Genomic DNA, 24,603 nt, shown 5'->3' on the forward strand with positions numbered 1-24,603 from the left:
TACCTCAAAGAGATCTTCTTACATTTTCTGTTCAGATGGAGTCCTGGACTCGTATCAGAGGCGTCATTTGCTGCACGTCGTTCCGCGGCTATCCGTTTTCGTACTGGAGCGGCATGGCGCATCGAGAGACCGTTCGGTAAGCCGATGGTGTGCCTCCGTCTAGACGGGGGCGGAGCACCATGCTCACGACCGGGCCCAGATCAAGCTCACACGGCTCGCTTGGCCGGGGGTATTCTCTTCGGTGGGAGGCTTCCGTCATGGTTCTCCAAGTTGTATCACTCACTTACCTACTCCGAACTCTATTCTCCATATCCACGCCCCCTCTCCACACCACGGTGGATGCGCCAATGCGTCCCCCTCCTCTCACGGCAGGCTTTGCTACGCTACCTCGGACCCTAGTACAGAAAGGCGGACATTCCTAGGTTCGGCTTGCCGATATCTTACACATTAATGACTGCAGGTATTGAAGCACTTGTGAAGAGGAGCTTCGTGAGATGGGAGGTGAACAGTATTAAAGGCTCGACAAGAACGTTGGCCTGCCAGTGTTGTCTACTGTTTACACCGCTCTATTCCCTCTATCATCCATACCTTGCTTACGGACCCCAACCAATACACCGCGCCTCAACGTACATCGTGCTTCGCTCACAATGGTTCTCAAACCCCTTGATACCGTAGAGTTCACTGATGCGAGCCACTCGCCAGTGCTTCATCGAGATCTACGGGGTCAGTTTGCACGCATTGTTGGTGGTGAAGGTCATCACTATGTGGTAGAAGGCGGCAGGAAACTCTTTGACGCTTCTGGAGGCGCCGCCGTCGCATGTATCGGTCATGGTGACAAAAGAGTGGCAGACGCTATGTTGCGGCAGATCAACAGCATCGCATATAGTCCTTCGACGTTCTTCACAACCCCCGCCTGCGAGAAATTGTGCCAGTTTCTCGTCGATTCGACCGGCGGTCAGATGTCACGAGCTTACCTAGTCAGCAGCGGTAGGTCTGATGAAATCGATCAGGACCGACTTCTTGTTAATTCTTGTAGGATCCGAGGCCATGGAGGCAGCGATGAAGCTCGCAAGGCAGTTCTTCCTGGAGAAGGATACGCCAGAGCCCCAGAGACACCTCTTCATAGCTCGGGAAAGGTCGTATCATGGAACAACTCTGGGCGCACTTTCGATGGGTGGTCACGTTTCTCGCCGAGCCAAATTCACGCCGATGCTCCTCGACAACATCGTCTCTCATGTGGCCCCTTGTTATGAGTACAGGGGCAAAGCACCTGGGGAATCGGACGCCTCATATGTGGCTCGCCTTGCCCAGGAGCTCGACGATGAGTTTACACGGGTAGGACCGGGGAATGTGTGCGCTTTTGTGGCGGAGCCGGTTGTTGGAGCTGTAAGACGATCCGCTGAAGAAGCACAAAGCAGCCGCGGTCCAGACGAGATCGACTAACATTTCTAAATAGGCTCTGGGTTGTGTCCCATCTGTGAGCGGCCATTTCAAGGCTGTGAAGGCAGTCTGCGATCGACACGGAGCACTTCTGATTATGGACGAAGTCATGAGCGGCATGGGCCGCTCTGGGACTCTCCATGCTTGGGAGGGCGAGGGGGTAGTACCCGATATCCAGACTATTGGCAAGGGCCTAGCCGGGGGTTACCAACCGATTGCAGGCGTTCTGGTCAACAAGGGAGTAGCCGATGTGTTGGAGAAGGGTTCCAGGTGAGTTCCATGAAGTGGTCTCTGAGTGCGTCTCGCTGGTGAAAGGGGCCACACTGACGCGGTACAGTTGTTTCGTTCATGGGCACACATATCAAGGCCACCCTATTGCGTGCGCAGCAGCACTCGAAGTACAGCATATCATTAAGTCGGATGGTCTCCTCGCCAACGTACGAGCCATGGGCCAACTCCTTTCGGAACTCTTGAAGGAGGGCCTCAAGGACGAACCTTACGTGGGAGATATCCGCGGCAAGGGACTCTTCTGGGGTATCGAGTTTGTGCGGGACAAGTTGAGCAAGGAACCTTGGCCAAGAGAAGTACAGGTGGCGACAGAGATGAGCGATCTTGGGCGCACCGAAGAATACGGCATCGTGGTTTACCCTGGTGCAGGAACTGTGGACGGCGTTCTAGGTGATCACATCATTGTGGCGCCGCCGTATACTGTGACACGGAGCGACGTTGAGTTCATTGCCGAGACGGTGGTGAAGTTGATCAAGAGTTATTTTGTCGGACTGGAGAAGTCCCGGTCAGCTATTTGATTGACTTGAGTGTCACTATTGCATGTATACTATGCGAGAGTAGCAAGGAAAGACTAGTTTGGCAACGTACGAAAATACCACATGCGTGCTAAATCATAGGTGTATGAAGAGACAAGAAGAGTATATGGAAGAACTGGTGAAAGAATTGAGATTCCAAAGATACTCTATGAGAGAACTTTCATTGGATAAGGTGCGTTGAATAGAACCTTCCTAAATAAATGGTGGCGATCTCGTGGACCTTATTTCTAATTGAAGTGATGAACGTACGGATATTTGGGACTCGAAAGGCATGAAAGGGCGGTGCGACAAACATGGGATGACATAATCCATCCCAACTGTTCATCCAACCCCCAGGTTCCTGAACTTACTTGCTCTCAATACACACAGGCGACAGCGCAGCAGAACCACACGTACCTCATCCGATCAGCTTAGGCACATTCGGGTGCGCCTGACACAGCAGGAGCCCGCAAGAGCACAATACACCTTCCCTTTTCCCGTCCGTACCAAGCTCTCGCTCCGCACGTCCTGCCGTCTGCCAATGTACCCTCGGAAGTTCACCATCACCACTTCTGAGCCAGCCATCCCACGACTTCGTAGGTGATATTGCCTACGCGGAGAAAGAGCACTGGCGACGCGAGATTACACATTCGGCAATCCTTATCTCGCCCGGCTCTTGACTTCCCACGAACCCCACAGCGCTGACGACGGTCCGATCCTACACTTCAACTCCCTGCGGTCTCCAATTCCGACACTCCTTGCTTCAACCCCACCTGGCCGCAACTTGCAAGCGCTGTAGCACTATCAGCTGATAGGGACGCGCACAATGTCCGTCGGGCCTGCGACCAGTCGCCATGCCGACGAAGAAGCTCGTGCCGAGGTTGATGTGCTCAACTCGCGACTTGAGAAGACTACTCAATTGACCAAGAAGATTCAAGCATGCATGGGAAGGTTGGAGTCTACCGGCAAGAGCGTCAAAGAAGTAGCCGGTCCTCTCAGTGGAGAGACGAAGAAGCTCCAGGTCCTGGGCAACAGTACGTCTACCCTCGCGCATGCTTAACAGGGCTTCAGCTGACATTGCCTCCCTCGCTCGCAGATATCGATTCCGTTCTCGCTGCCATCGAACGACTCCGTAAACCCGCCGATAGTAAGAATGACGAAGAACAGATCATCCGCGCCGGTCCGGACAAGGCTGGTCTTTCCAACTACCTCGCTTCAATCAAGCGACTGTCCAAGTCACTTGAGAACATGCAGGCCTCCAACCTACGAGCGAACCAACAGACGATGGCTGAGCTGGTCCGCCTAATCAAGTCAGGCAACTCCCAGCTTGAGGGCCATTTCGACAGACTCTTGCGAGGAGAAACCCCACGATCAATCGAGCCGCTACATTACATTACCAAGGATATGCCATTCCCCGTATTGTCCCAAGACAAGGTGACACGCCTCGGCCTAGTCAACTCGTACATCACAAGCAACCATCGCCAGAACGCTGGTGCTGCCGCTGCCCCGCAAGACTCGACCATTGCCAAGATCTACGCCGAAATACGCGGACCTTATCTTTCCTCTACCTTGGCCAACCTGGCTGCTGCCAGCGTCAACACGACGAAGAAGAAGAACCCCGATGCTATCTACCGCGCAGGCACCAATGGCATCGGCACGTACGCGCAGGCCATGGAAGGCGCATTTTTGGCCGAGTACGACAATATTTGTAGCATCTTCACCCGCGAAGATTGGGGTCCCCTCTTCCAAGCTACGTGCCAGAGCGCTATGGCCGAACTTGCACGTACTTTGCGGGAGCTGAACAACCACATCAAGGGGCACCTGGACACGGACTGCTATCTCGCCTACGAGATCACCGAGATCATGTCTGGTCTCTCAAGCAACCTGGAGACGCGTACAGGCGAGCTCAAGTCTTCACTTGCCTCAGCTCTTCGGCCTGTGCGAGAGACTGCTAAACTCTCGTTGGGAGAGCTGTTGGATGACACGAAACGAAAGATCGCTGCTATGCAAACACTTCCGCAAGACGGTGCTCCAATACCTATCATATCGGCGACAATGCAGCGGTTGCAGACCATGGTTGAATTCCTGCGGCCCGTCTCCAGCATCATGTTCTCTCTAGGCGACGGAGGATGGAGATCAAATGCTGCTGCAGATGGACGATCAACCGACGCAATTCCTAGTCTTGCTTCCTTTGATATTGGCGCAGACGGAAAAGAAATCTTTTCGCACTACTGCTCAGACACCGTCGAAATGCTCATGGCGGGACTGGACTCAAAGGCCAAGATGGTTCTCAAGGGTGGCCGAGCTGTGATTGGCGTATTCCTGGCCAACAGCGTTATCATCATTGAAAGAATGATCCGCGATTCTGACCTTGCACCACTACTTGAGGGCAGGATGAGTATGCTGGACCAATGGCGCAAGAAAGCAACGGGCATGTATACGATGGATTGCAAGGAGGTCTCCACGCACTTGTTTGATGTGATCCACACCAGCAAAGCAAGACCCCAATCCGGACAGGCTGATTCTGCCTCAATTCTTAAGGGCCTTAGCAGCAAAGACAAGGACAACATCAAGGGCAAGTTCCAGGCATTCAATGCCTCCTTTGATGAGATGGTCAGCCGGCACAAGACGTACAACATGGAAAGGGAGGTGCGTCAGATGCTTGCAAGAGATATTCAGCAGATGCTCGAGCCCCTTTACAACCGGTTCTGGGACCGGTACCACGAAGTTGACAAGGGCAAGGGCAAGTATGTCAAATACGACAAGTCTCAGATTGCCGCTGTCTTCATGACACTCTATTGAGGAGGGCATTGTGTGCGCATAGATCATACCCGACTATGTTCCCGGCGAGGGTGCCCGGTTGTTCTCTTGTCAGCTATTTGTTTGTTTAGCATTGTTCTGGAACTTTGGCAGGGCGTTTCGGTGGCGAATACCAAGTCATGGATTGGCGATCCTTCTCGTACATACAAAACATCATTGCATCTCATCCCTTGTTTTGAGTGCGTGATTCGGAGCTGTCGTGAGATCAACATGCCGGGCCATGTCAACGCATGTATCGCAATTACATTACATCCGTATGGACACCTTGCATGTGGTAATTAAGGCATACTGGGTGATTGGGTCTCAGTAAATTGGTTGATAAAAGCATGCAGTATCATGATAAGTGCAGTGTCTTGACAAGCATGGTCATCATTATCATTCGCTCAAGGCAACCTTCACTAAAGGTGTAGCCATCCATACCGGATGTTTACATTGCTCAGCGAGGACTATTTCCATACACTGCTAAATTTGGCCGACCTTGGCTTCAGCCTACACCAATGTGCTAAACTCAAGTCTTCTTGAAGAGCAAATCGATACGCTCCGACCTGTGCCACATAATCACGCCGTCGCTGGCGCGCTTGAACCACAAAATCCGATGCTGAGGGATGAACTCCTCGTGCGTCTGCTCGCTCTTCCACGCCGACAGGGCTTTCTCCTGTGGCCCCAGGAATCTGTCCTCGTACCCGATGATATAGTCGTTGCTGTCGATATCGGGATCCCATCGCAGTCGGTTGAGCACATCCAGCGCAGTGCGGAACTTGCCCATTCCCTCAGGCTTCGGGTTGGTCGTTCCCGATCGCTGCTTCGCTGACTTTGTCTTCTTGCTCAGCTTCTCGGCGGCGAGCCTCTCCATGGCGGCCAGCTCTTCCTCGTCCTCGTCCTCGGTGTCGTCTTCGTCTTCTGTATCCGAGTCGTCGTCGCCGTCGACGTATACACCCCATTCGCGATCATCCAAGCGCAAATCTCTCAGCTCGTTCGCTCTGACTATTGTCGCGCTGAACCATGATGTGTTGGAATCAAAGTACCTCTCGTCACCCAGGATCAACTTTTCAAACTGCTGCAAAACGGCCCTGAGGTTGCTCTGTGCAACTTCCAGGTCGCCTTTGTCTGGCTTCTCGTCCTGTTCCATCCATTCCAGGCCGACGAGGTAAGAGCCCTGGTAATCACCTTGGGTGTTTTGAGGGTCACACGTAGATGCGTCGACAAATCTTGCAGGCCAGATCCTCGCTGAAAGCTGCGGGACTCTTCTGTTGATATCTTCGGGCATTGTCAGCAAACGAGCAGCACGTGGGATAGGGTCAGGGGTTACAAGCACTTACCAACGAGGAGAGAGGCACATCGAGACTCTAGCCAGCCGATGAGCCTACTTCCACGCTCTAGCGATGCTCCCCAGTAATGTACTCGCAAGTCTACAAAGGACCGGAACGACGTGAGAAAGTTCGCAGCGCTCGGCGACATGATGTTGCCTCGGCCGGGCTCCGGCACCGGAAGCAAAGATTCCCAACTTGCGCCATCGGCCGATAGCAGCTTGTTGGCTTGGCGGATTTCGGTCGCGATAATCTTGACGGTCGGGACGGAAGCATTGAGTGCCGTGTTGAGCGTTGGCGAGTGCCACCCGAGCAAAACCAGGGCCTCTCTACTTGTTCGGTGGTATCTGAGGTTCTTATGGAAGAACGGGTCGAAGACCATGTCGTTTTTCCAGTCAAACCGCGAATAGTGGTCAAAGAAGGTCGCAATAATGTCGGCAGCAGAAACGGCGCCGCCGTTGTGCAAAAGCACCTTGCAGACATTGACCAACATGACGGTCAGGTGGATGCCTCCGAGGTATCCAAACTTGGCAGCGTAGATTCCACGCGCCTTGGCCCAAGTCTTGATGGCCCGGTGGCTCAATCGGAACTGGGCCAAGTCCGGAATGGATCGCTGGAGATAGAATAGGTCTCTCGCGGGCTTCAGCTTCAACAACGTTTGGGCAGACAAGCTGAATGCCGGGTCTGACGCGGGACGCTTCAGAACGTCAGGCCACTCGTCCACGATGTTGGGCGCCTGGCAATATTGGAGATCGCATCTCACGCCGAGAACCTCCACCTCGAGCATCGTCCCGGTCTTGGCTTTGACTTTCCTTAGAAGCCGAATGCCAGGAATGCCCGACTTTCTCAGTCTTTGTCTTGCCAGAGTGAAGAAGACACGGGGACTGATGGACCCGATGAAGAAGCAGTCGATATCGGAGTTCCTGGACCAAGTGTCAAGACCATAGGATCCTACGGGAACAATTACAATGGCCGGACGGCCTCGTTTGTTGTCCACGTCTGTTTGGTCGGGCTCGATTAGGATTTGACGAAGTAATCGAATCGCCTCAGTTCGAACTGCCTCGTCTTGTGCTGATGGAAACACCTCAAGATTCTCCAGGCACTTAGTCAATCCTGTGGTATCTGACAAACCGTCTGGCGCTCTCTTGAGGTAGAGAGGGATCGCCCGTGCATCGCTGGTGGCATCCTTTGCGTGAGAGCGCTGCAAGAGACATCGAACGCCCCAGTGATCACTCGGGTACAGGGGCTCTTCTCCGGTCTCGCTGTCGCCAGCGACGAAGCCAAACATGTTGAAACGAGATATCTGGAAAGGACCGGTGCCCTTGACCAAGATGCGGTCGTACCGCTGCGGACGGTTACCCAGCCCGGTTCCAACCATCTTGCTGGCGTGGGGGTTCGCAGTAGGGTCAAAAGTTGCTCCTTGCTCACCCTCAAACATTTGTGTGAGATACCCTCTGAAATTATCACTCACGCCAGTCTCGATGCGCGAGACCATCCATACGTCTAAAAGGTCGGCCTTTGCCAGAGTTGTTTCGATGCCTCGGAGGACATTCTCTGTCTGGACAGTGATGGCCCCCTTCTTGACAGCAGCGTCCATGGTGTAGGAAGATGTTGTGATGTTGAAATCACCCGCGATGATCCATTGATGTGAAGCGTAGTTGTTCTTGAGATGACCCAGTAACCCCTGGAGTTCCCTAAAGATGATATGTTAGTACAGAAAACATATCAGGCTCGGCGGGGATCTATGGCTAACCTTTCCTTGGCAACCACTGCGCCGTCTGTCAGACCATGGCTCAGGTGACAAGTTGCCAGGACCAGAGGAGCAGCCGGTTCCTCTCCCTCGCCATGTGCCAGATCACCAAAGCTGAGTATGCATGATCCCTTGTGCGGGCGTACGAAGGGAAGATACTCCCATGAGAATGCATACTTGCTAAGGACCACGTGGTTGAGAATGCTGGGCAATGGACCGGCAGCAGGTTCGTCAGGAGACCCGTGGGAGACATTGGGGTACAAATTGCGAATCCGGTTGTCTTTCAGTAGGAAAGGTAAGAAGTCGTCTGTCACTTCCTGGAGTACCAAGATGTCCGCGACGGCATTTCGTGCAAGTAGGTTGTCGACGATAACGGGGTATCTACTACGAGACGGGGGCCATTCGAACTCTGCCAAAACGTTCCAGCTGGCGACGATGAGGTTCTCTACTGCCTTGACCTCTGGGTGAGGTGAGGCTGGATCTGAAGCGACAGGCCGCCAACCCAAGTCTTGGCTGGAAAATCTCCATGATCGCTGTGGAATAATGGCCGAGGCCATTTTGGGGAAGAGCCCAAACGAATCATCGCATTGACTCAGTGAAGGCGAAGTGAGGTCAATAAGACCCCAGAGCTTCATTTGACCGGAAGCATGACGAACTAGAACGGCTAGTTGGGTGGCTTCCCAACTTACCGGTGGTAGGCGCCGTAGCTTCTCGAGGAGAAAGTTGAGTTTAGATGACCCAGCTGAGTCCTCGCACTGAGCAACTGTCATGTGCATTCGGTACGGAGTAGGGCGTGTTTGGCCTATAGCTGTGAGAATTGCGGCGCGCAAAGAGGCAAGGTGAAGATTCCTTTTTTCGTCCTTATCACATAGAAACAAGGTGTTGCCGTGCTTATGCTCGAAAAAGTCTGGTGAGTCGAGAAGAAGAGGAATATTAGCGAAGTCACCAGTTTCCTGTCGAGCCTTGAGGCAGTTGACAATGGCATCACAGGCTTGATGCAGAGACTCCGAGTCCGCAGATCTGGTGAAGGGGTAAACGAGGTTGATGTGAGGTGGCCATTTGGCATAGGCCTTGTCATTGTGGAACCGAAGACGGTCAATTGGCGGCCATTGTTCCTTGGGGGGAATGAGGCAAAGAGCCGTGTCGTGAGTTGATGGGACGCTGAACTCCATTGGCGTTGGTCTCTTGGTCCCGGTAATGGCTTAGATCGCCCGTAGTCTTCGAAAAGGGTTGGTTTGTAGTGTGGTACGTGGTGAGCCCAGAGGCGTATGTATTTGACAAGAAAGAAGTCGAGTGTCTGTGTCGGTCGGTAATGGGCCCAGCGGGATAAGACGAGAATATTACGTTTACTTGATGATCGAGGTTGCTTACATGTAGAAAGGCGTGAGGCTTACGATTGCTTATGTATTAAGCGACCTAAGTGAGAAACTCGACTCGTTCAGCTAGAGAGGCACGAGAGGTAAGGTCCGCGTAAGTGTTAGTGTGTATCCGTAGTCGTGCAGGCTGAGTCCGACATGGGAATTGAATCGGTGTGTTCTGCATTGAACGAGACTGGCAGCCCCTGCAATTCTACGATGGCTTCCCTACTTACTGTGGGGATGTCTTCATTCTGCAACCGGGGCTGAGGCTAATTGCGGGGAGTGGGAGTCACTGGCCGAGTGTGTCACTGCGTCAGTCTCGTCCCGCTTTCCACTCACATCTACTATGTATCCGTACGGAGTACGCCTAGACTTTTGATCTCAATGCCCTGACAAGGAGGTAAAGATATATATAGTTTCATCCAGGTCGATGAAGTGAAACCCGGGATCGCGTATTTGCCCATGTCCTGGAGCGTCTGAACTACCTGTACCTTGGGTATTCGAAAGAGCCTGAGAGGCGCAGGTCTGGGGCGATGCGGGGCGGTGACTCACTGTGGTCGGTTGTTCCATTTGAAAGAGGTAAGCTGCATGGGAGGGACCCTGCCAATTGCCAATTGCCAATTGCCTGCGTTCCACGCCTTGGAAGCTCTGTACGGCAGACTGCAAGAGGCACTCCGCCAAAACACTTTTTTCATGCGTCAAAGCAGAAATCGAGTTTTACAGTCACCCCACCAACGATTATTAAACTTTACACTAGTGAGATAAACCATAGATATGTTTTATATAGAATTACGGCTTTAGATATATTATTAATTCTGGCACGATAGCTTTAAGAGGTAAGTGATAAGACTCTTATACAAGAGTATTAAATAGTGAATATTCATATAGAAGCAAGAATATATGAATATAGGGGTAGTTAAGCGTATATAAAAGAGGTTGATAAATGTAAAGAGAGTATATAGTTAGATTACTATATAAGAAGTTGCTTGCTTAACAAAAGGTTCAAGTAGGTAAAAAATGCCCTTATATAGGCATGAAATGCTCCTACTAGAATATTCCATTGCTTATTAATTATATCATACTTAACAAGCATATACGTAAGTGAATGCGTAGTCGTAATATGCAATACCTTTCAAGTAAATTTCAGCGCATTATATTATCTTCCAGTGTCGTCTTTCGCTCACGTAAGCTTACATAAACAATTTTGCTTACGTAGTCAATATCTATATTAATTTATAACTCTTATAAATTAATATGGTATATAACATGCTTACGTCATATGATTAATAAGGCAAATAATAAGGTAAAAGATTTATCTTTCCAATACTATTCTATAACTATATAAGTCATAATTCTAAATATATTCTTTATCTATTTATTTACTATATTTATTAGTAATTATTAAGTAGATACCGGTGAGCGCTCACTCGGAGTAATTATTATAATCACCTTATCATATACTTACTTCCTTATTACTACGTAACTTATCTATAGTTCTTCTATTCCGTGAGGAGTCACCTGAGTTCCCGGGTTCTCTATATATATCTGGTAGATAGCCGCCGCAGGCCTGCGGGGCGGGCCCCCTGGCCTTGTTATGCATGTTGGGTCGTAACAGTTAGGTGGGAAGAAGAGGAAATTGATCGGCAGTGGAAATGAGTAAGGAGGTATAGACCCCGGTGGCCCCACTTCTACCGCCTAGTCAACTATCTTTACGTGATCTATGGCGCCTCCGGTCGCAAGCAATTGCTTACCATATTATACGGTATTAGTAATGATATTCATTTATACATAGGGCACGTATAGCACTTTAGCGTACTTAATTGTACGGCTACCGTAAGTCTACTGAGAAAAAGTGATTTGGCGGAGTGCCTCTTGCGGTCTGCCGTACTCTGCCTTACCACACCTGCTCCATAGCAATGCTTCATCGCCAACTTCCGACTTGGCGTCGAATGAGGCTGATATCAGCTAGATACCATCGTAAGACTTGCTAAGTGACGCGCTTACTGTCATGATATTTCCAGGTTCAAGCCATCAAGATTTGTGAACGCGGACATCAGCAGACTAGCTGCTCAGTGAAACCCGATCTCATGTCACCGTGCGTGTATTTCTTTTACCTGTTTATCTCCCTCTTTCACTCTCACTTTCTGCCTTCTGCCTCAGTATCGATTCTCAAAATATTGCCAGATACAAGCCTGCGGAAAACGCTCAATTAAATTCGACATCGCAGCTTGTCGTTATGTTTTGATTTTGAGCTCCTCAGTTTTACTCCAATGCTACCACAGAGCTGAGGTAGATCGCGAGAACTCATCACAAACCAGCCATTCTTAGACAAGATCTTCACATGGCTCAACCGCCCTTTTGGGTATCATCAGTCCGCACTCTTCTCCCCCACCAAGTTATCGCGCATCACGCCGGCCGCGAGAGCCTCAATCGGCGTGTTCCTCAAGCTCGGGTCCAGTTCCACCCCAATCGATGGACGTAACGCCCTTACCCTTGCCCTCCATGAGTGCCTCCAGCTTGTCCTCGTTTGTCACATAGGCTCCGTTCTGCCTCTTCTGTGCCATAGCATACTTGATTGAATCTCTCCACTCCTGCAAGAATATAGCGTCAATATTGATACTTGGGAACTGCAGGACCCAAAAGGGCACTGCAACGGCGTTCCAAAAGCTGAACTTACCCGCCACCACACTTCTTCACTTTGCACCATGCACCTCCGGCCCTCCTCGCCGTTCCTGGCCGTCGCAAAGGGCCATACTGACTGCACCACTTCGTACTTGTGCTTGCTAGTGAAAAGGTTCTTCATGCCCATGTAGAGCTTGCTCGGCTTCTCGGCACTCTTCACCTTGACCTTGCAATGCGTCACGGGAAACGAGATGTTGATCTGCCCTTTGTACTGTGTCGAGGCAATCAAGCTACGAATCTGGCCCTCAATATAAAGCGTGTCTAGGTTGGCGACAACTCGCTCGAGTGCTGCAAGGCCAGGACTTGACGTTAGCCATCTTCAAACCAAACGCATACCGTATAACACAAGACGAAACTAACCAAAACTTTTGACGGGCGCCGGATCCTCGATGAATCGGCGACACCATTCATCCAGCTCTCCGTCACCCACCTCGGGGAGGACGTCGGCCTTGGCGCCGCCGCGGAACGCTACCTCGCCCGGCGCAACACACCGAATGTAGTCCAGACGCTTACCCATGTCGTCAGCCACCAGCAAGCCCATGAGGTTCATTTTGAAGTCAAAATCGATAGTTCGACCGCGGTTTCCTCTGATATGGATCAACGGCTTGGGTGGAATGCTCGCCTGAGACCTGATGAGCCCTATCAGCGCGCTGGCGCTCGCTGTCAGATACTCTGCCTTGGACGATAGGGTGGTACAGTCGGGTGATAGAGTGAAAACGGGTGGCGAGTAAAGCTTGTAATCCAGCCTGGGTAGGCCAGTATAATAGTGAAACCCGTGTGTGCCTTGGGAATCGTGTGAGATGGACGTCTCCGAGCTATTGGAGGGGCTTGAATATGGCGGGGGTTCCGAGGTACTGGCGCTGTCGGCCGTCAGGTCATCGTCATTGGAACGACTCGCTAGCAATGCCTTCTCTGTTACCAAAGAAGATGATGCTGGGTTCATGATGGACGTTGATACTGGTGCCGGAGGCGGGGGCGGCGGTGGTGATGCCCTCATTGTCATTGGAGGCAACGGCAACGGTGGAAGCTCCGCCGGCAACTCCGAGGGACCTGAGAAATCTGTTGGGAGCGCTGGTAGTGACCGAGATTGCAACACCATGGATCGTCCATTGCTCAACGTTGCAGCCATCGACAAGTTCTGCGTGGTGTTGATATGGCTCGTGGGCATGGTTTAGTACAAGGCGTAACCTGGTCACTCAGCGAAATCGGACGAACAGTTGAAGGCGCCGGTTGTTCGTAAGCGGTTGATCAAGTCAAAGTCACTGCATGACAATTAGAGAAGAGACTCTTGAGGGTAATTTCAGTGACGAAAAGTTCACAGGGAAGAGAAGAAATGGGAGTAGAACAATAAGGTTGAGGTAGCAAAAGAGGAGGGGAATTGAGACAAAGAGACCTGCATGGTCATCCTTTCCCCCCTCTGAATAGTAGCCCGCACTGGGCCTTACTATTAAGTGTTGTCAGAACCTGTGGTGAAGACCAAAGTACCTAAAAAAGAAATCACCTCAGAAATGTCAGACTGGGGCTTGAATTAGGCACCACCATTCTTCTCCAGCCCCCATGCCGCAGCGGAGTGCGAATGGAGACCTCCCTTGCTCCCCTGCCCGCCATATGCATCAGCCACGACCCACGGTCCACGGCCGGCCCTGGATAGTGGATTGCCGCCCATGCGCCCGCGTAACCGTACGCTCCCTGGCGACCGCAGTGGGCCTCGGGTCGTCAGCACCAAACCGCTTTTGGCTTCAGGGTGCCTTTAAGGATCACCATCAACAGCCCGGTCCATCTCATCTCATCACAAGCAATAGAAAAAGTCCGGCTCCGATCCTACGAATCGCCTACCTACTCCGTACATGCGACCTTTGAGGCAAGCCATGAATGATAACATGGAGGGAGACCTTGTAGCCGGCTGCACCGTCGGGGATTCCCACCCCGACCCTCGGCCGCTGGTCCATACAGAGCCGCAACACCAAGTAACAATCACGGAAACGCGGCAGCAGTGTACGAGGAGCACAATTCGAGTGCGCTATTATTCATCATCGTCATCATTGCGATGCATATGCATATGCTTGGTAACCGAAAGGATGCCAATACCGCTATCCTCTCAACCCAACGCCGAATGGAAATGCCCTCACACGTCCAAGTTGTGTTGAGGCACCGCCTGATCCGCTTGATGATCGAGGTAAGGTATTCCGCATGCCATGCTCAATCCACCAACGCCCAGGTTCCCAAATTCTCAAGAGTAATGCCAGTCAGTCCTCATCTCGTATAGTCATTCGCGGGCTTGCTTCGTCCATCTGCCGACTTCAGACAAGCTGGAAACCATCTTCCTCCGAGATGCGGCCGCCCTCCTGGCGCAGGTTTTGGCGAGCCTTGCGGCCCTTGAGAACCTGACCATTCTCATTAAGAATCTCGTACTCCTTCTCCACCATGCGCTCCGTCTCGCGGCCTGTCGTCTTGACAAAGATGTCGAGCGTCACTGGTCGACCGGGGCTTTCAACCCGATCAAAGCTGTACTTCCAGTCCTCGGTGACAATGTCGCCATATACATCTTGCACTGGCGCCATGTTCATGACTGACCGACTGAGAGGATCCTTAATCTGTTCCTTGGCACGAGCCGCCGAGCGCAGCCGTCCTTGCGGGAACTCCGAGTGTGACCGGAATTTGGTGATGTTGTGCAAGTTCTTCTTGTAGTGAGAGCTATTGCGAGTGTTAGGGATGTCACTAGGACCTACAGTGACAAGCGTTCAAGGGCAGACATACGTTTCACTGTTCTTGACTCGAGGCCGGCTCATGGCTCGCTGTTGCTCGGTTCCACCAACAGCTTCCAGAGTGTTCCAGTCAAGATGGCAGCCAGCTTGAGGACGGGCTCCGTTAGACCACTTGGATCGTGAGTCCTTTGATCTTTTGAAATCTTGGTTTGCGCTTCGAAGGTCGCGCTGGTACTGGGTCGGAGATTCGATTGGGCCGGCCATAGTGTCTGAGTAGGTGGAGCACGTTATGCTGTCGAGTTGATGATAGCGAAGTGTCGATTTTCGTAATAGGTAAGCAGCCGTCAACCCGCTTTGCGCTTTGTACGAAGGTAGTGTTGGCTTGGCTGGAGAGAACGTCGAGTATGGAGTAGGTATCGGATGAGTTTGGGGGAGGGGTTGGAAGACAAGTAGGTAGATATAGTCGGTGCAAGGGCAAGTGGAAGAGTAATGTGTGTTTCGGTCCTCGGCTTGGGGGAGGTGGCTACCTAACAGACTGAGGCCAAAGGAAGGAGGGTCTGAGCAGGACGAGGCAGGTTGGATGAGGTAATCACTCTAATGCGGACGGAAGTGGCCGGGTGAGTCACCGGACAAAGCTGAAGGGCTGAGTTGCCGAGGATGACAACTAGGATTCGAGGCGTCAAGAGCCTGTGGCGGTCTTAATGGTCCGAGACGGGACGTAGAGTGATAGTCGAGATTGGACGGACACAGGTGATGTCGAATGCAGGGTGGGATGGGCGTACAGATGTTCGATTGTCAGGAAACAGAGGTAGAAGTAGAGAAAGACGGAATTCACATAGACAAAGGTCGCGGGATGGCGGATGTGATATAGTTGGCAACGGTAGGTATGTTACGTAGGCAGATAAGGCGACGGAAGGTAGGGCGAGCCACAGTAGTTCAAAGAGGACGGGGAAGGCGCGCGTGTCCCAACTTTGGGATGTGGAGACTGGAGCCAAGCTTGCCAGGCTGAGCTCCAACTTCAGATGAGACGGAAAGGGCGTGACGGAGTGGGTTAATCGCGACACAGGCAGCCCCGGGGGCTGTCAAGGAAGGACCAGGCGCGAGCAAGATGATGTATGCGAGATGGTATTAGGTGGGCAGGTGGTGGCCTCTTGACCAGGAAGGGGGCTCATCGTCTCGGCTTAGCGAACAGACGGGCGATAAAGCTCGATGATAGTGCAGTTGATACGTTGATACGGTCCATGATAAAGCTTGGGGCGTGTGGTCGCGATAGATGGAGGGGGTGTGTGACATGGAATGGAAGTTGACGAATGCTCACAATCAGTGCTTGAGCCTACGGAAAGGTACGGATAAGGTATGACGAATTGCGGGTTGCGTATTGTTGGGGGGACTGCAAGTGGTGCTGCAGAATGCAGAATGCAGATAATACTCCCCCGTCCCTGCTGCACTTTCTCCTGCTTTGGGCCGAAACTCATGGTTCCTTCCAATCAGAGGGATTCCGGAAGGGGCGTGGCGTGGGGAGGACACTGGGACAGTCATCCGGCGTTGCAGACTGGTGGACTGGAAAGAGTCACCCGGTCTCGCCATTCCCCCCCCAAAGTGTCCCCCCCCCCCCAGTGTCGCCGGCTGCCAGCGCCAGCTGTCTCGGGGCTCCTAAATAGAGAAAGGCCATGGTCTGACTGGACATGTCCGCGCCTCCTTTACTGGTTGATGTCATTCAATGCATGCGGCGTGCTCGCAAATGACGACAAATGCCGTATTCAACTTGCTGCATGCACACTGTGACACTTGGGTACGATAAGGTCCTCATCCTTAACGAATCCCCCCAATCGTCAGCTAACCAACTAACGTAGCCGGCCTTGTAAAGGACTATGCGCCTGGTATTGGTGATTTGCCATTGGGTGAGGTAGGCCATCTTGCCGCTGGCGGGCTGCCAACTCAGCTTGGTTGTGGTTGCTCAGGTCATATGGCCCCCCTCACCCGCACCCTCCTTCTCCAATAAACCAAGTATGTAGGCAGGTGCTATTACGACAGTAACAACCCTTCTCTTCCAGGTCAGGTACGTGAGGTGCCTAGACAGGTCTTCGCAGGTGCTTCTCTTCCCAAGGACCAACGCTTACCTTGCAGCCGTCTCCCTGCTCAAGGGCTTTGTGCGTGACTTTCGCCTTTGCTTGCCTTGCCGAGGCAAGATATCACCGGGTCAAGACGACGTCATGGTCGATGTGGTGCGGAGTGGAGTTGCAATCAGATTGCTCTTTAGTTGGACAATTGCAGAGGCCTAGGTGAGGCCCAGAGGTAATCATGAACATGCCAAATGATTGTTACAATACGGCGCATCGCTGCTCGGTTTACGGTCAGAAAAGACGTTGAGAGAATCCTGAAGCAAGCTCAAAACAGACTATGGATGGTTAGTCACCTTACTCTCTCGACTCGATGTTGTTTGTTGCTCATTCATCCCGAGTCTATTCGTTTGTTTTGGCAAACATTCAAAGACCCGAAGACCTGTGGACCCCGTGAACGTCTCGGACCCCACGGCACTTGCTCCTCCGCCCGGCTCGTGCTCGGGCTTAGTCAGAAGACTTGGCGCTCAGCGCACGAGCCAGTCACGCCAGTCGACATTTCACCGCAATGCCCGGGACGGGCCCGACCTTGCAGACCACGCTGCTGCCATCTGCTCACGGGCCCATTTCATGAAACATTGACACTTTGCAAGCTCTCTCGCACTGATCGTCCTTTGGCTTGGCAACCACCACTGATGCTCGGCAAGGTGGCCAAGTGGCATCTGAACAATTACAAAATACGAAGAGGCAAAGTGCAAAGGACGAAAGTCTTCGCCATTGCCAATGTCTGGACCGCGCTGCCAAGACGTGCGACTTCTCCATAAGCAGCATCACTCGTCAAGTTTACCAATGGCTTGAGATTTCTCCTGTGCTCCAGGCTCCGGCAGCCTTCCCCTCCGTCGCCGACGGACCATAGCTGGGTCGTGTATTCCCCGTTCTAGCTGCATGATTCAGGTCAGGATGGCTTGACATAACCTTAATCCCAGCCGTACCTGACTTCAACATACGGATACCGAGTCGAGACCAGAACACCACGAAACGGCCATAATAAAGATGCGCGTCGTCCAGCCAGGCAGTCAACTAATCACAATCTATTTGACGTGAGGCCAATACCCACGATGGGCCGTGTTATGGCGGTGGCCGGGGAACCATCGGTTGCGACCCTTCAGGCCTCAGTGCGTGCATCTCAAAGTCATTCTTAAATCGTCTACAGCCTCGAGCAACATGCTGAGCACAGCCAATCCCCACGATCCTACCCGTCACCTTAAAATTACAGGGTCCTATCGTATTCGTCCTCCTGAACGACCGTGCAGTTACTACAAAGTACACAGGTGCTGTTGGCCGACTGCTCCCTCACTTGGTCGAGACTCTTCCATCCCAGTTCAACGAACTCGATCGAGTACCTATGAACAGAGCCCTGTCTTCAATGTTGCCGATACAATGGTCTTGACATCGACTAGATTTGTTCGGTCGGCGACTTGATACCTCAGAGTGAAAGGGTTCTGGCTCCTAAATTGCCCTAGGTACTGCCAAGTACGCCTTCGAGCTAGTGCTCTGTTCTTCCCGCTTCCTGTCTATTTTTTGTCTTCGTCCCGGGGCAAATCTTGACCTAGTGTGGCGAAGACGCACGCTAACCACACTTACAACAAGATGCATGGCAAACGAAGGAGTGTAGGAGCCGTCGGATGTTTTTTTGGCTGTTGGAGATCTTCCTTCTCGCGGATACGAGGACAAAGGAGAGCCCAACAGAAGGCTGCAACGGTAGCTTTGCAGATGTCCATTACCTAGTAGGTTGCATTGTCAACTGATTTACAGCCACTCGCCTATCCGCTCGACCCATCAACGCATCGATGGGTTCGTCCGCCGAAGCACTCAAGGAGCGCCTCAACTCTATACACCGCGCGAGTACTACACAGACGACGGATGTGGTTAGAAGTAGGCTACCAAAATGGTAAACCGAGTCCCGTTCTTTCTTGCTGTGTTTCGAACTGTCTCGTTTCGAATCTTCTTGGCCCACCGTCTACCGGTTTAGTGGTTCCTTTCACACTTGTTCACACCTCTACGAACTATACCTGGCCCGGCGATTCTTTTATCTCATCTGAACCTCAATAGCTGACCGATGTCAAGCTGGAAACAAACAAAGGAACGGCTGTATCTTCAACCGCATCATCCGGCCATGTCTTTCAATCCTAACGGTTACACAGGGCGGTTTTAAAACTTTGACTCGACTATGAGCGCCACTCCCAAGCGTTTGGGCGCTGGCAGGTACAACGTCCTCGCTCCGACGATCCTCGATCGAATGTCGTCTTTCCTTGGTCTCGGTTCATCTCCACAAACCCATTCCACCTGAGGGACTGAAGGCCCTACCATGTCTTCACCCACGAGGCTGTCTTTAGTGTGTTCTTGGCCCTCCAAATGGCAGGTTGAGCTTCCATGCTTTGTCCATCGCACAAGGCCCCTGGGTTGCTCGTCCGGTACGGGCTCCACATAGGATGGCTCGCCGTCCGAGCCACTGACCAGCCGCTTACTCTGTGAACCCAGGATGTGTCGTTGGGTGATACGGTAGCTTCTCAGGTATACACTCCCGGCTAGTTTCTTGACACCCACAAGCGTGTGGTTGAACAAACCTCCTCGGCGCCACCGTTTAGGTAGATTTCGAGGGAGTTGCTATAATGGCGTCCTCAAGTTGTATATATGTCTCTCGCGAGTCTCCTCCTTCAATCCAGGTTCCTTCTTGTCATGATCTCTATCACCTTCACTTGTCTCCAAGTCTTTACATCTTTTCTTGCTTGAGAGGTATTCTTTTTTAGACGTAGCGGACGGGCCCAGCATCGCCATCATGTCCCCTACCAGCAAGCTATTCGGGCTCTTCAGCCTTGCAGCAACTGCCCAGGCAGCATGCTCCAACTTTATGATAGACGACTTCTCAAGATCATCCGTTGGCGGTACCAACAAGCTCGACTCGTGGACCAGTGACGACGGTTCCATGTCAAAGGTCGCTATCAGCAACGGAGCACTCACCTTCACCCCGAAAACCGATACCTCCTCATACTTCTATGAGACCCTGGGATGTGTGAAAGCAACTACTAAAGGCTACAAGGCCTTGTCACTATCAATCACTGGGCCTAAAGATGCTTCCATGTTGCTGGAGATCCAGTCAAGAGCAACATGTAACGACAACACATACAAGAGTCAATGGGTCACCATCTCCGGCCTCACTGGTTCGCAGCAAACCGTTACCATCTCTCTGTCTTCGTTCACGGAGGCAAACCTGGACGCCATCACCGGATTCGTCTGGTCCACATACTCTCAGTTCTCCTCGTATTCGTTCGACAACTTGCAGTTCCTGTGCAGTGATGTTACCAGTCCATCTGCTCCAGCGACACCGGTTTCGAGCAACCCTCCGTCAAGTTCAACTCTTTCGGGCGCTACCACTCGCACTTCGGTATCATCATCATCATCATCCGGAACGGTACGAGCTGCAAGCACCGCGCCTAGCACCGGTCCCTCTTCTTTCTCGACATCAGCCAGGTCATCGGGCACCTCTCAGAGTACCGCTGTCAGCTCCGGTGCTTCATCTGCGGGAAACACCCAGGCCAGCAGTACATCTTCGGTAGCTTCAAGTGTCCGCTCATCGTCCTCGTCCATCACTTCAGTCAGGGCATCAACTACCTCCAGCTCTGCCACTTCTCAGTTGTCGCCTGCTTCATCGAGCTGTAGCAATATTCTCATCGATGACTGGGAGTCCCAGTCACGGCTGACCTTCCTCTTCTACAACGCCATGCTTCAGCCAAGCAGCGATGACGGTACTATGAAGAGCATCGCTGTGAGCGGTAACAGAGTTACCTTGACCCCAAACAACAAGGACTCTTATTTCTACAGCAAGACTGCCTGTACGAATGTCAAGACTCCGGCATATGGCGGTATTTCTCTGCGCATCAAGGCCAACAAGGGGACGACTTTCCAAGTCCAGATGGCTTCGCCGACGACCTGTGGCGGCGAAGACGCAGTTTTCGGCTTTCAGACTACAGCTGAACTCGGATGGACGTTCGACGGCACCGAAAAGCTTTACAGTTTTCCCTTCTCCAAGTTCCCTGCCATCGACCAGTCCAAGGTATCTTCAATCTTGTTCGGTTCACTCTCGGGAGCTGTGACTTTTGGTCCCATGGCCTTCTACTGCGGCAGCACACCCTCCGAGTACATCGTCAAGACTCAGCCGGCCGCTTCTGCCACAGCTTCAACTGTCGCCGCGCCTAGTGCCACGATCCCGTCCAAGGTCATTGACGCCTTTGCAAGCCAGAGCCAAAACGCCCTCGGATTCTGGCATGGAGGTGATGTCGACACTGCAGCGAAGTGGACCAAGGGCAAGGTCGTCATCAAGGCACCGGACGCCGACTACTCTTACTACACGCAATTTGGAGATGGCTGCACCGACATGACCATGTATGATGGTTCTTACTTGCACGTCGCCTACTCAGGAAGCAACAAGTTCACCATTGCCATGCAGCAGCACAACACGCAATGCAGCGACACTGTAGCCCCTTTCCCCGAGACCTGGGATTCATTGGAGGCGGCTCGCTATGCCACTGGCAACGATATTTACATCCCCATTTCCCACTTCAACATTATCCGCAAGCGTGCTGTCGGCCTAGCCTTCAAGGGCTTCTACACCAACGAGGCAGTCACTTTGACCAAGGTCGAAATCGTCTCATCCGTTCCCGCCAATACGCTCATTCCTAACAAGTTGTCCACCGGTAACCTGGTTTTTGCTTGCAAGCGACCCAACTCGATTGCCTTTGCCATCGATGACGGTGACCCAAAGTACGCCCAGGAGGTCATGGACGTCATCAGGTCGGAGAATATCAAGGTCACCTTCTTCACCGTCGGTGCTCCCCTGAGAGACCCCTCTACGAATCTGAGCAACATCTACCAGGACATGATGAAGGAAGGCCACCAAATGGCCCTTCACAGCTACACCCACCCTAGAATGGAGGGACTTCCCAACAACGATGCCATCATGTGGGAGTACAGCCAAGACATCGCCGCTGTGAAGGAGCAGTTCGGCATCACGACCAAGTACTTCCGGCCTCCTTTCGGTAACGAGGGTGCTCGTATGCGACAGCAGCTAGTTGCGGCGACGGGAAGCAACAACCCCTACATCGTCAACTGGAACATCGACGTCGAGGATTGGCTCTATGCCCAGTCCGATACCCCCGAGCAGCAAAAGGTGTCATTCAAGCGCGACCTTGACAAGGGCGGCAGTCTGGTCGTCATGCACTACTTGTACCCCAGTACTGTCAGCTATCTAAGGGACTTCATCAAGATGGCCAAGGCCACAGGAAAGCAGCTTATGCGGGTAGATCAGTGTATGGAGGACCCCGATGCGCCTCCATTGTAGTAGATAGGACGGGATGACGACTGTATATTACTTAGAATAGTTACATATGGGATGGAATGGGGGCATTTAGACATTCAGGCAATTTTTTGATCAATGTTATTTTACTTCAAAAACATTCTCCTCTGCTCGCTTTCTAACTCGATGTCATGGTCAATACTTACCTTTCCCACGCTTGCAGAGTCGGATAGGCCGAGTCGCCAGGTACATGGGGGAAGCAGTTGGGTTGCACAAAAGTTCTGTGCTGTAGTTATTCTGGACGCGTATAGAGGGCGAGGTCGTTCATAAGACTTTCAGTTGTTCACTGCTGGCCAGCGTCTTCGCCACGGGACCATTCCTATAGGCAACTCTACTCGAAAAGGGCAAACGTTGACTTGGGCAGATGGCGAAGTCGAAGAGCAGCAGAACAGTCAGTCTACTTGTGCCTACTTTGTGTAGTCTGGCTGCGTTGAATGCGGTCTGCTGTTCGTGGTCATGGACATCCTTCCGCTGAAGTCAACGTCTACCTTCTTCGTATCAAAGTCGGGGCCAGGACGGTCGACATATCCTTGGAGGCCGAATGTGGCTGTGGAATTGCCTGCTGTATGTATGGTCTACAAGCTTCTACGGCGGTAAGGTTTCCGCTTCGCGAATTGAGCACACCTCGGCAATCTCGCGGATATTACTAATGTGGCTAGAGTATCCGTATAGAGCTCCAAGCAAAGCCACAAGTGATTTTCGCCATTAAGACATTTAATAGGGCGCCACACTATACGACCAATCGCGCGCGCTCTTCGGTCATTTGAACTAAAAACCCCCTTATATCATATTTATTAAGTGTTAATAAATTGATATTCTTTATTTATTTTTCTGCGTCATTGCTCTCGAGGCGGCGCTCAATGAAGTTGATATTAAAAAGAAATATAATAAATATTAAATTTAGAGCCTTTAGTTATTATAGAGATTTATACTAAGCAATTGTTAATAAAAACATAGCCGTTTTTCTTTATAACGGCCTTTATAACGGCCTACTTATTTATTATTATTTTGCTAGTAGCTTTATAAAATTATATACTCTAGCTAACTTTTTAACTTCTTAAGTAATAATTAGTTATAAAGTAATATAAAGCCCCTATGTAGTCTAATCTACCTATTGAACAAATAATAGCTAGAAGAGCTATAGCGCTATATCGCTAATAATATCGTAAATAAGTAAATTATCCCCTTGGTTAATAAGGCAGGAATATTAGTAATATTCGTATTAAAAAAGAACAGTACCTTAAGACTCTATATAGACTATAAAAGACCAAATAAGATTATAATTAAGAACCGCTACCTACTCTCTTTAATCGGCAAACTATTAAATAGGCTCTATAGGGTAAACTAGATTTTAAAGGTCGATATCCGCAACGTATACTACTATATAGTAATTAAATAGATGGATTAATAAAAGACGGTATTCTAGACAAAATACAGCTATTTCAAGTATATAGTTATACTATTTAGTCTTATAAGTACACCCGCATCCTTCTAAGTATATATCTACTAAACGCTTACTAACTTACTAAATATATACTATATTACCTATATAAATAACATCCTAGTCTATTTTATAATATAGGATTAATATACGGAAGACTTAAAAAGGGTCCTCTAACGGCTAAAGGGATTTTACCTATATATAAAGCTTAGTAAATATAGCTTTTATTAATAACGAATAGAGTTTTTAAAATACATTATTACTTTTAAAGGAGTATTAATAAGCGATAATAAAGTAAAGTCTATTACTAAATAAAAGCCGCTAATGATATTCAAGGAAATCTAGGTTTTCTTTAGGTTTTATAATTTTATTATAAGTTTATATTAAAGTACTTTAATATTATAATATTAATAACGGACTTATTTAAAAGTACTAAGTTAGGGAGGAAAATAAGTAAGTTTACTTAGATAGAGGCGGTATAAGCTATATTTAAAAAGTTATAAAAGGCCTTTTTATTAATAACGATCTTCAGGTAGTTATTAGGACTTAATTAGAGAGACTAAGGTCGAAATAGACGCCTTATAAAAGGCTATCTTTAATATTTTTCATAACTTATTGAGATATAGTAGCGCTTAATAACATATTTTAGTTATAAACTTATTAATATAGAATAACGGTAACTAGGATAACGATATTTATAACTTTAATAAGACTAGTTTCCTAATAGGAATGCTATTATATATAAAGGTTATTATAACTTTTAACCGTAAAGGAAAGCCTTATATAAAGCAGCCTAGTAATTAAAAATAAGTTTAACGTACTTT

At 50.6% G+C, this 24,603-nt stretch overlaps 7 protein-coding genes across 7 annotated transcripts; 4 read left to right on the top strand and 3 right to left on the bottom strand.

The window, feature by feature from the left end:
* Window positions 1-647: 647 nt before the first annotated feature.
* On the top strand, window positions 648-2,246 carry BDP81DRAFT_310831 (aminotransferase; the record flags this gene model as incomplete). Its single annotated transcript, XM_060583672.1, has 4 exons — window positions 648-987; window positions 1,037-1,386; window positions 1,457-1,710; window positions 1,778-2,246. The coding sequence occupies 4 exons, from the start codon at window positions 648-650 to the stop codon at window positions 2,244-2,246; spliced, it is 1,413 nt and encodes a 470-aa protein (XP_060449847.1).
* An 823-nt stretch (window positions 2,247-3,069) lies between these two features.
* BDP81DRAFT_390521 (Exo70 exocyst complex subunit) lies at window positions 3,070-5,045 on the top strand (the record flags this gene model as incomplete). The annotated part of the gene is made up of 2 exons (XM_060587419.1): window positions 3,070-3,277; window positions 3,340-5,045. 2 exons carry the CDS (start codon window positions 3,070-3,072, stop codon window positions 5,043-5,045), a joined length of 1,914 nt encoding a protein of 637 aa, XP_060449848.1.
* A 526-nt stretch (window positions 5,046-5,571) lies between these two features.
* On the bottom strand, window positions 5,572-9,292 carry BDP81DRAFT_309762 (endonuclease/Exonuclease/phosphatase; the record flags this gene model as incomplete). Its single annotated transcript, XM_060583570.1, has 3 exons — window positions 5,572-6,320; window positions 6,383-8,064; window positions 8,124-9,292. The coding sequence occupies 3 exons, from the start codon at window positions 9,290-9,292 to the stop codon at window positions 5,572-5,574; spliced, it is 3,600 nt and encodes a 1,199-aa protein (XP_060449849.1).
* A 2,612-nt stretch (window positions 9,293-11,904) lies between these two features.
* On the bottom strand, window positions 11,905-13,103 carry BDP81DRAFT_446179 (uncharacterized protein; the record flags this gene model as incomplete). The annotated part of the gene is made up of 3 exons (XM_060592035.1): window positions 11,905-12,069; window positions 12,156-12,448; window positions 12,521-13,103. The coding sequence occupies 3 exons, from the start codon at window positions 13,101-13,103 to the stop codon at window positions 11,905-11,907; spliced, it is 1,041 nt and encodes a 346-aa protein (XP_060449850.1).
* Window positions 13,104-14,443: 1,340 nt separating this feature from the next.
* Window positions 14,444-15,554, bottom strand: BDP81DRAFT_129971 (uncharacterized protein). Its single transcript, XM_060581727.1, has 2 exons — window positions 14,918-15,554; window positions 14,444-14,854 (listed from the first exon to the last, which is right to left on the bottom strand). The coding sequence occupies exons 1-2, from the start codon at window positions 15,127-15,129 to the stop codon at window positions 14,461-14,463; spliced, it is 606 nt and encodes a 201-aa protein (XP_060449851.1). The 5' UTR covers window positions 15,130-15,554; the 3' UTR covers window positions 14,444-14,460.
* A 2,306-nt stretch (window positions 15,555-17,860) lies between these two features.
* On the top strand, window positions 17,861-18,620 carry BDP81DRAFT_418377 (uncharacterized protein). The gene has a single exon (XM_060589698.1). It carries the CDS (start codon window positions 18,150-18,152, stop codon window positions 18,405-18,407), a length of 258 nt encoding a protein of 85 aa, XP_060449852.1. The 5' UTR covers window positions 17,861-18,149; the 3' UTR covers window positions 18,408-18,620.
* A 1,144-nt stretch (window positions 18,621-19,764) lies between these two features.
* Window positions 19,765-22,323, top strand: BDP81DRAFT_458086 (uncharacterized protein; the record flags this gene model as incomplete). Its single annotated transcript, XM_060593368.1, has 4 exons — window positions 19,765-20,397; window positions 20,476-20,484; window positions 20,521-20,580; window positions 20,620-22,323. 4 exons carry the CDS (start codon window positions 19,765-19,767, stop codon window positions 22,321-22,323), a joined length of 2,406 nt encoding a protein of 801 aa, XP_060449853.1.
* Window positions 22,324-24,603: the final 2,280 nt, after the last annotated feature.

The sequence above is a fragment of the Colletotrichum phormii genome (assembly GCF_030913505.1).
Source record: "Colletotrichum phormii strain CBS 102054 chromosome Unknown BDP81scaffold_3, whole genome shotgun sequence".
In the NCBI taxonomy this organism is placed as follows: domain Eukaryota; kingdom Fungi; phylum Ascomycota; class Sordariomycetes; order Glomerellales; family Glomerellaceae; genus Colletotrichum; species Colletotrichum phormii.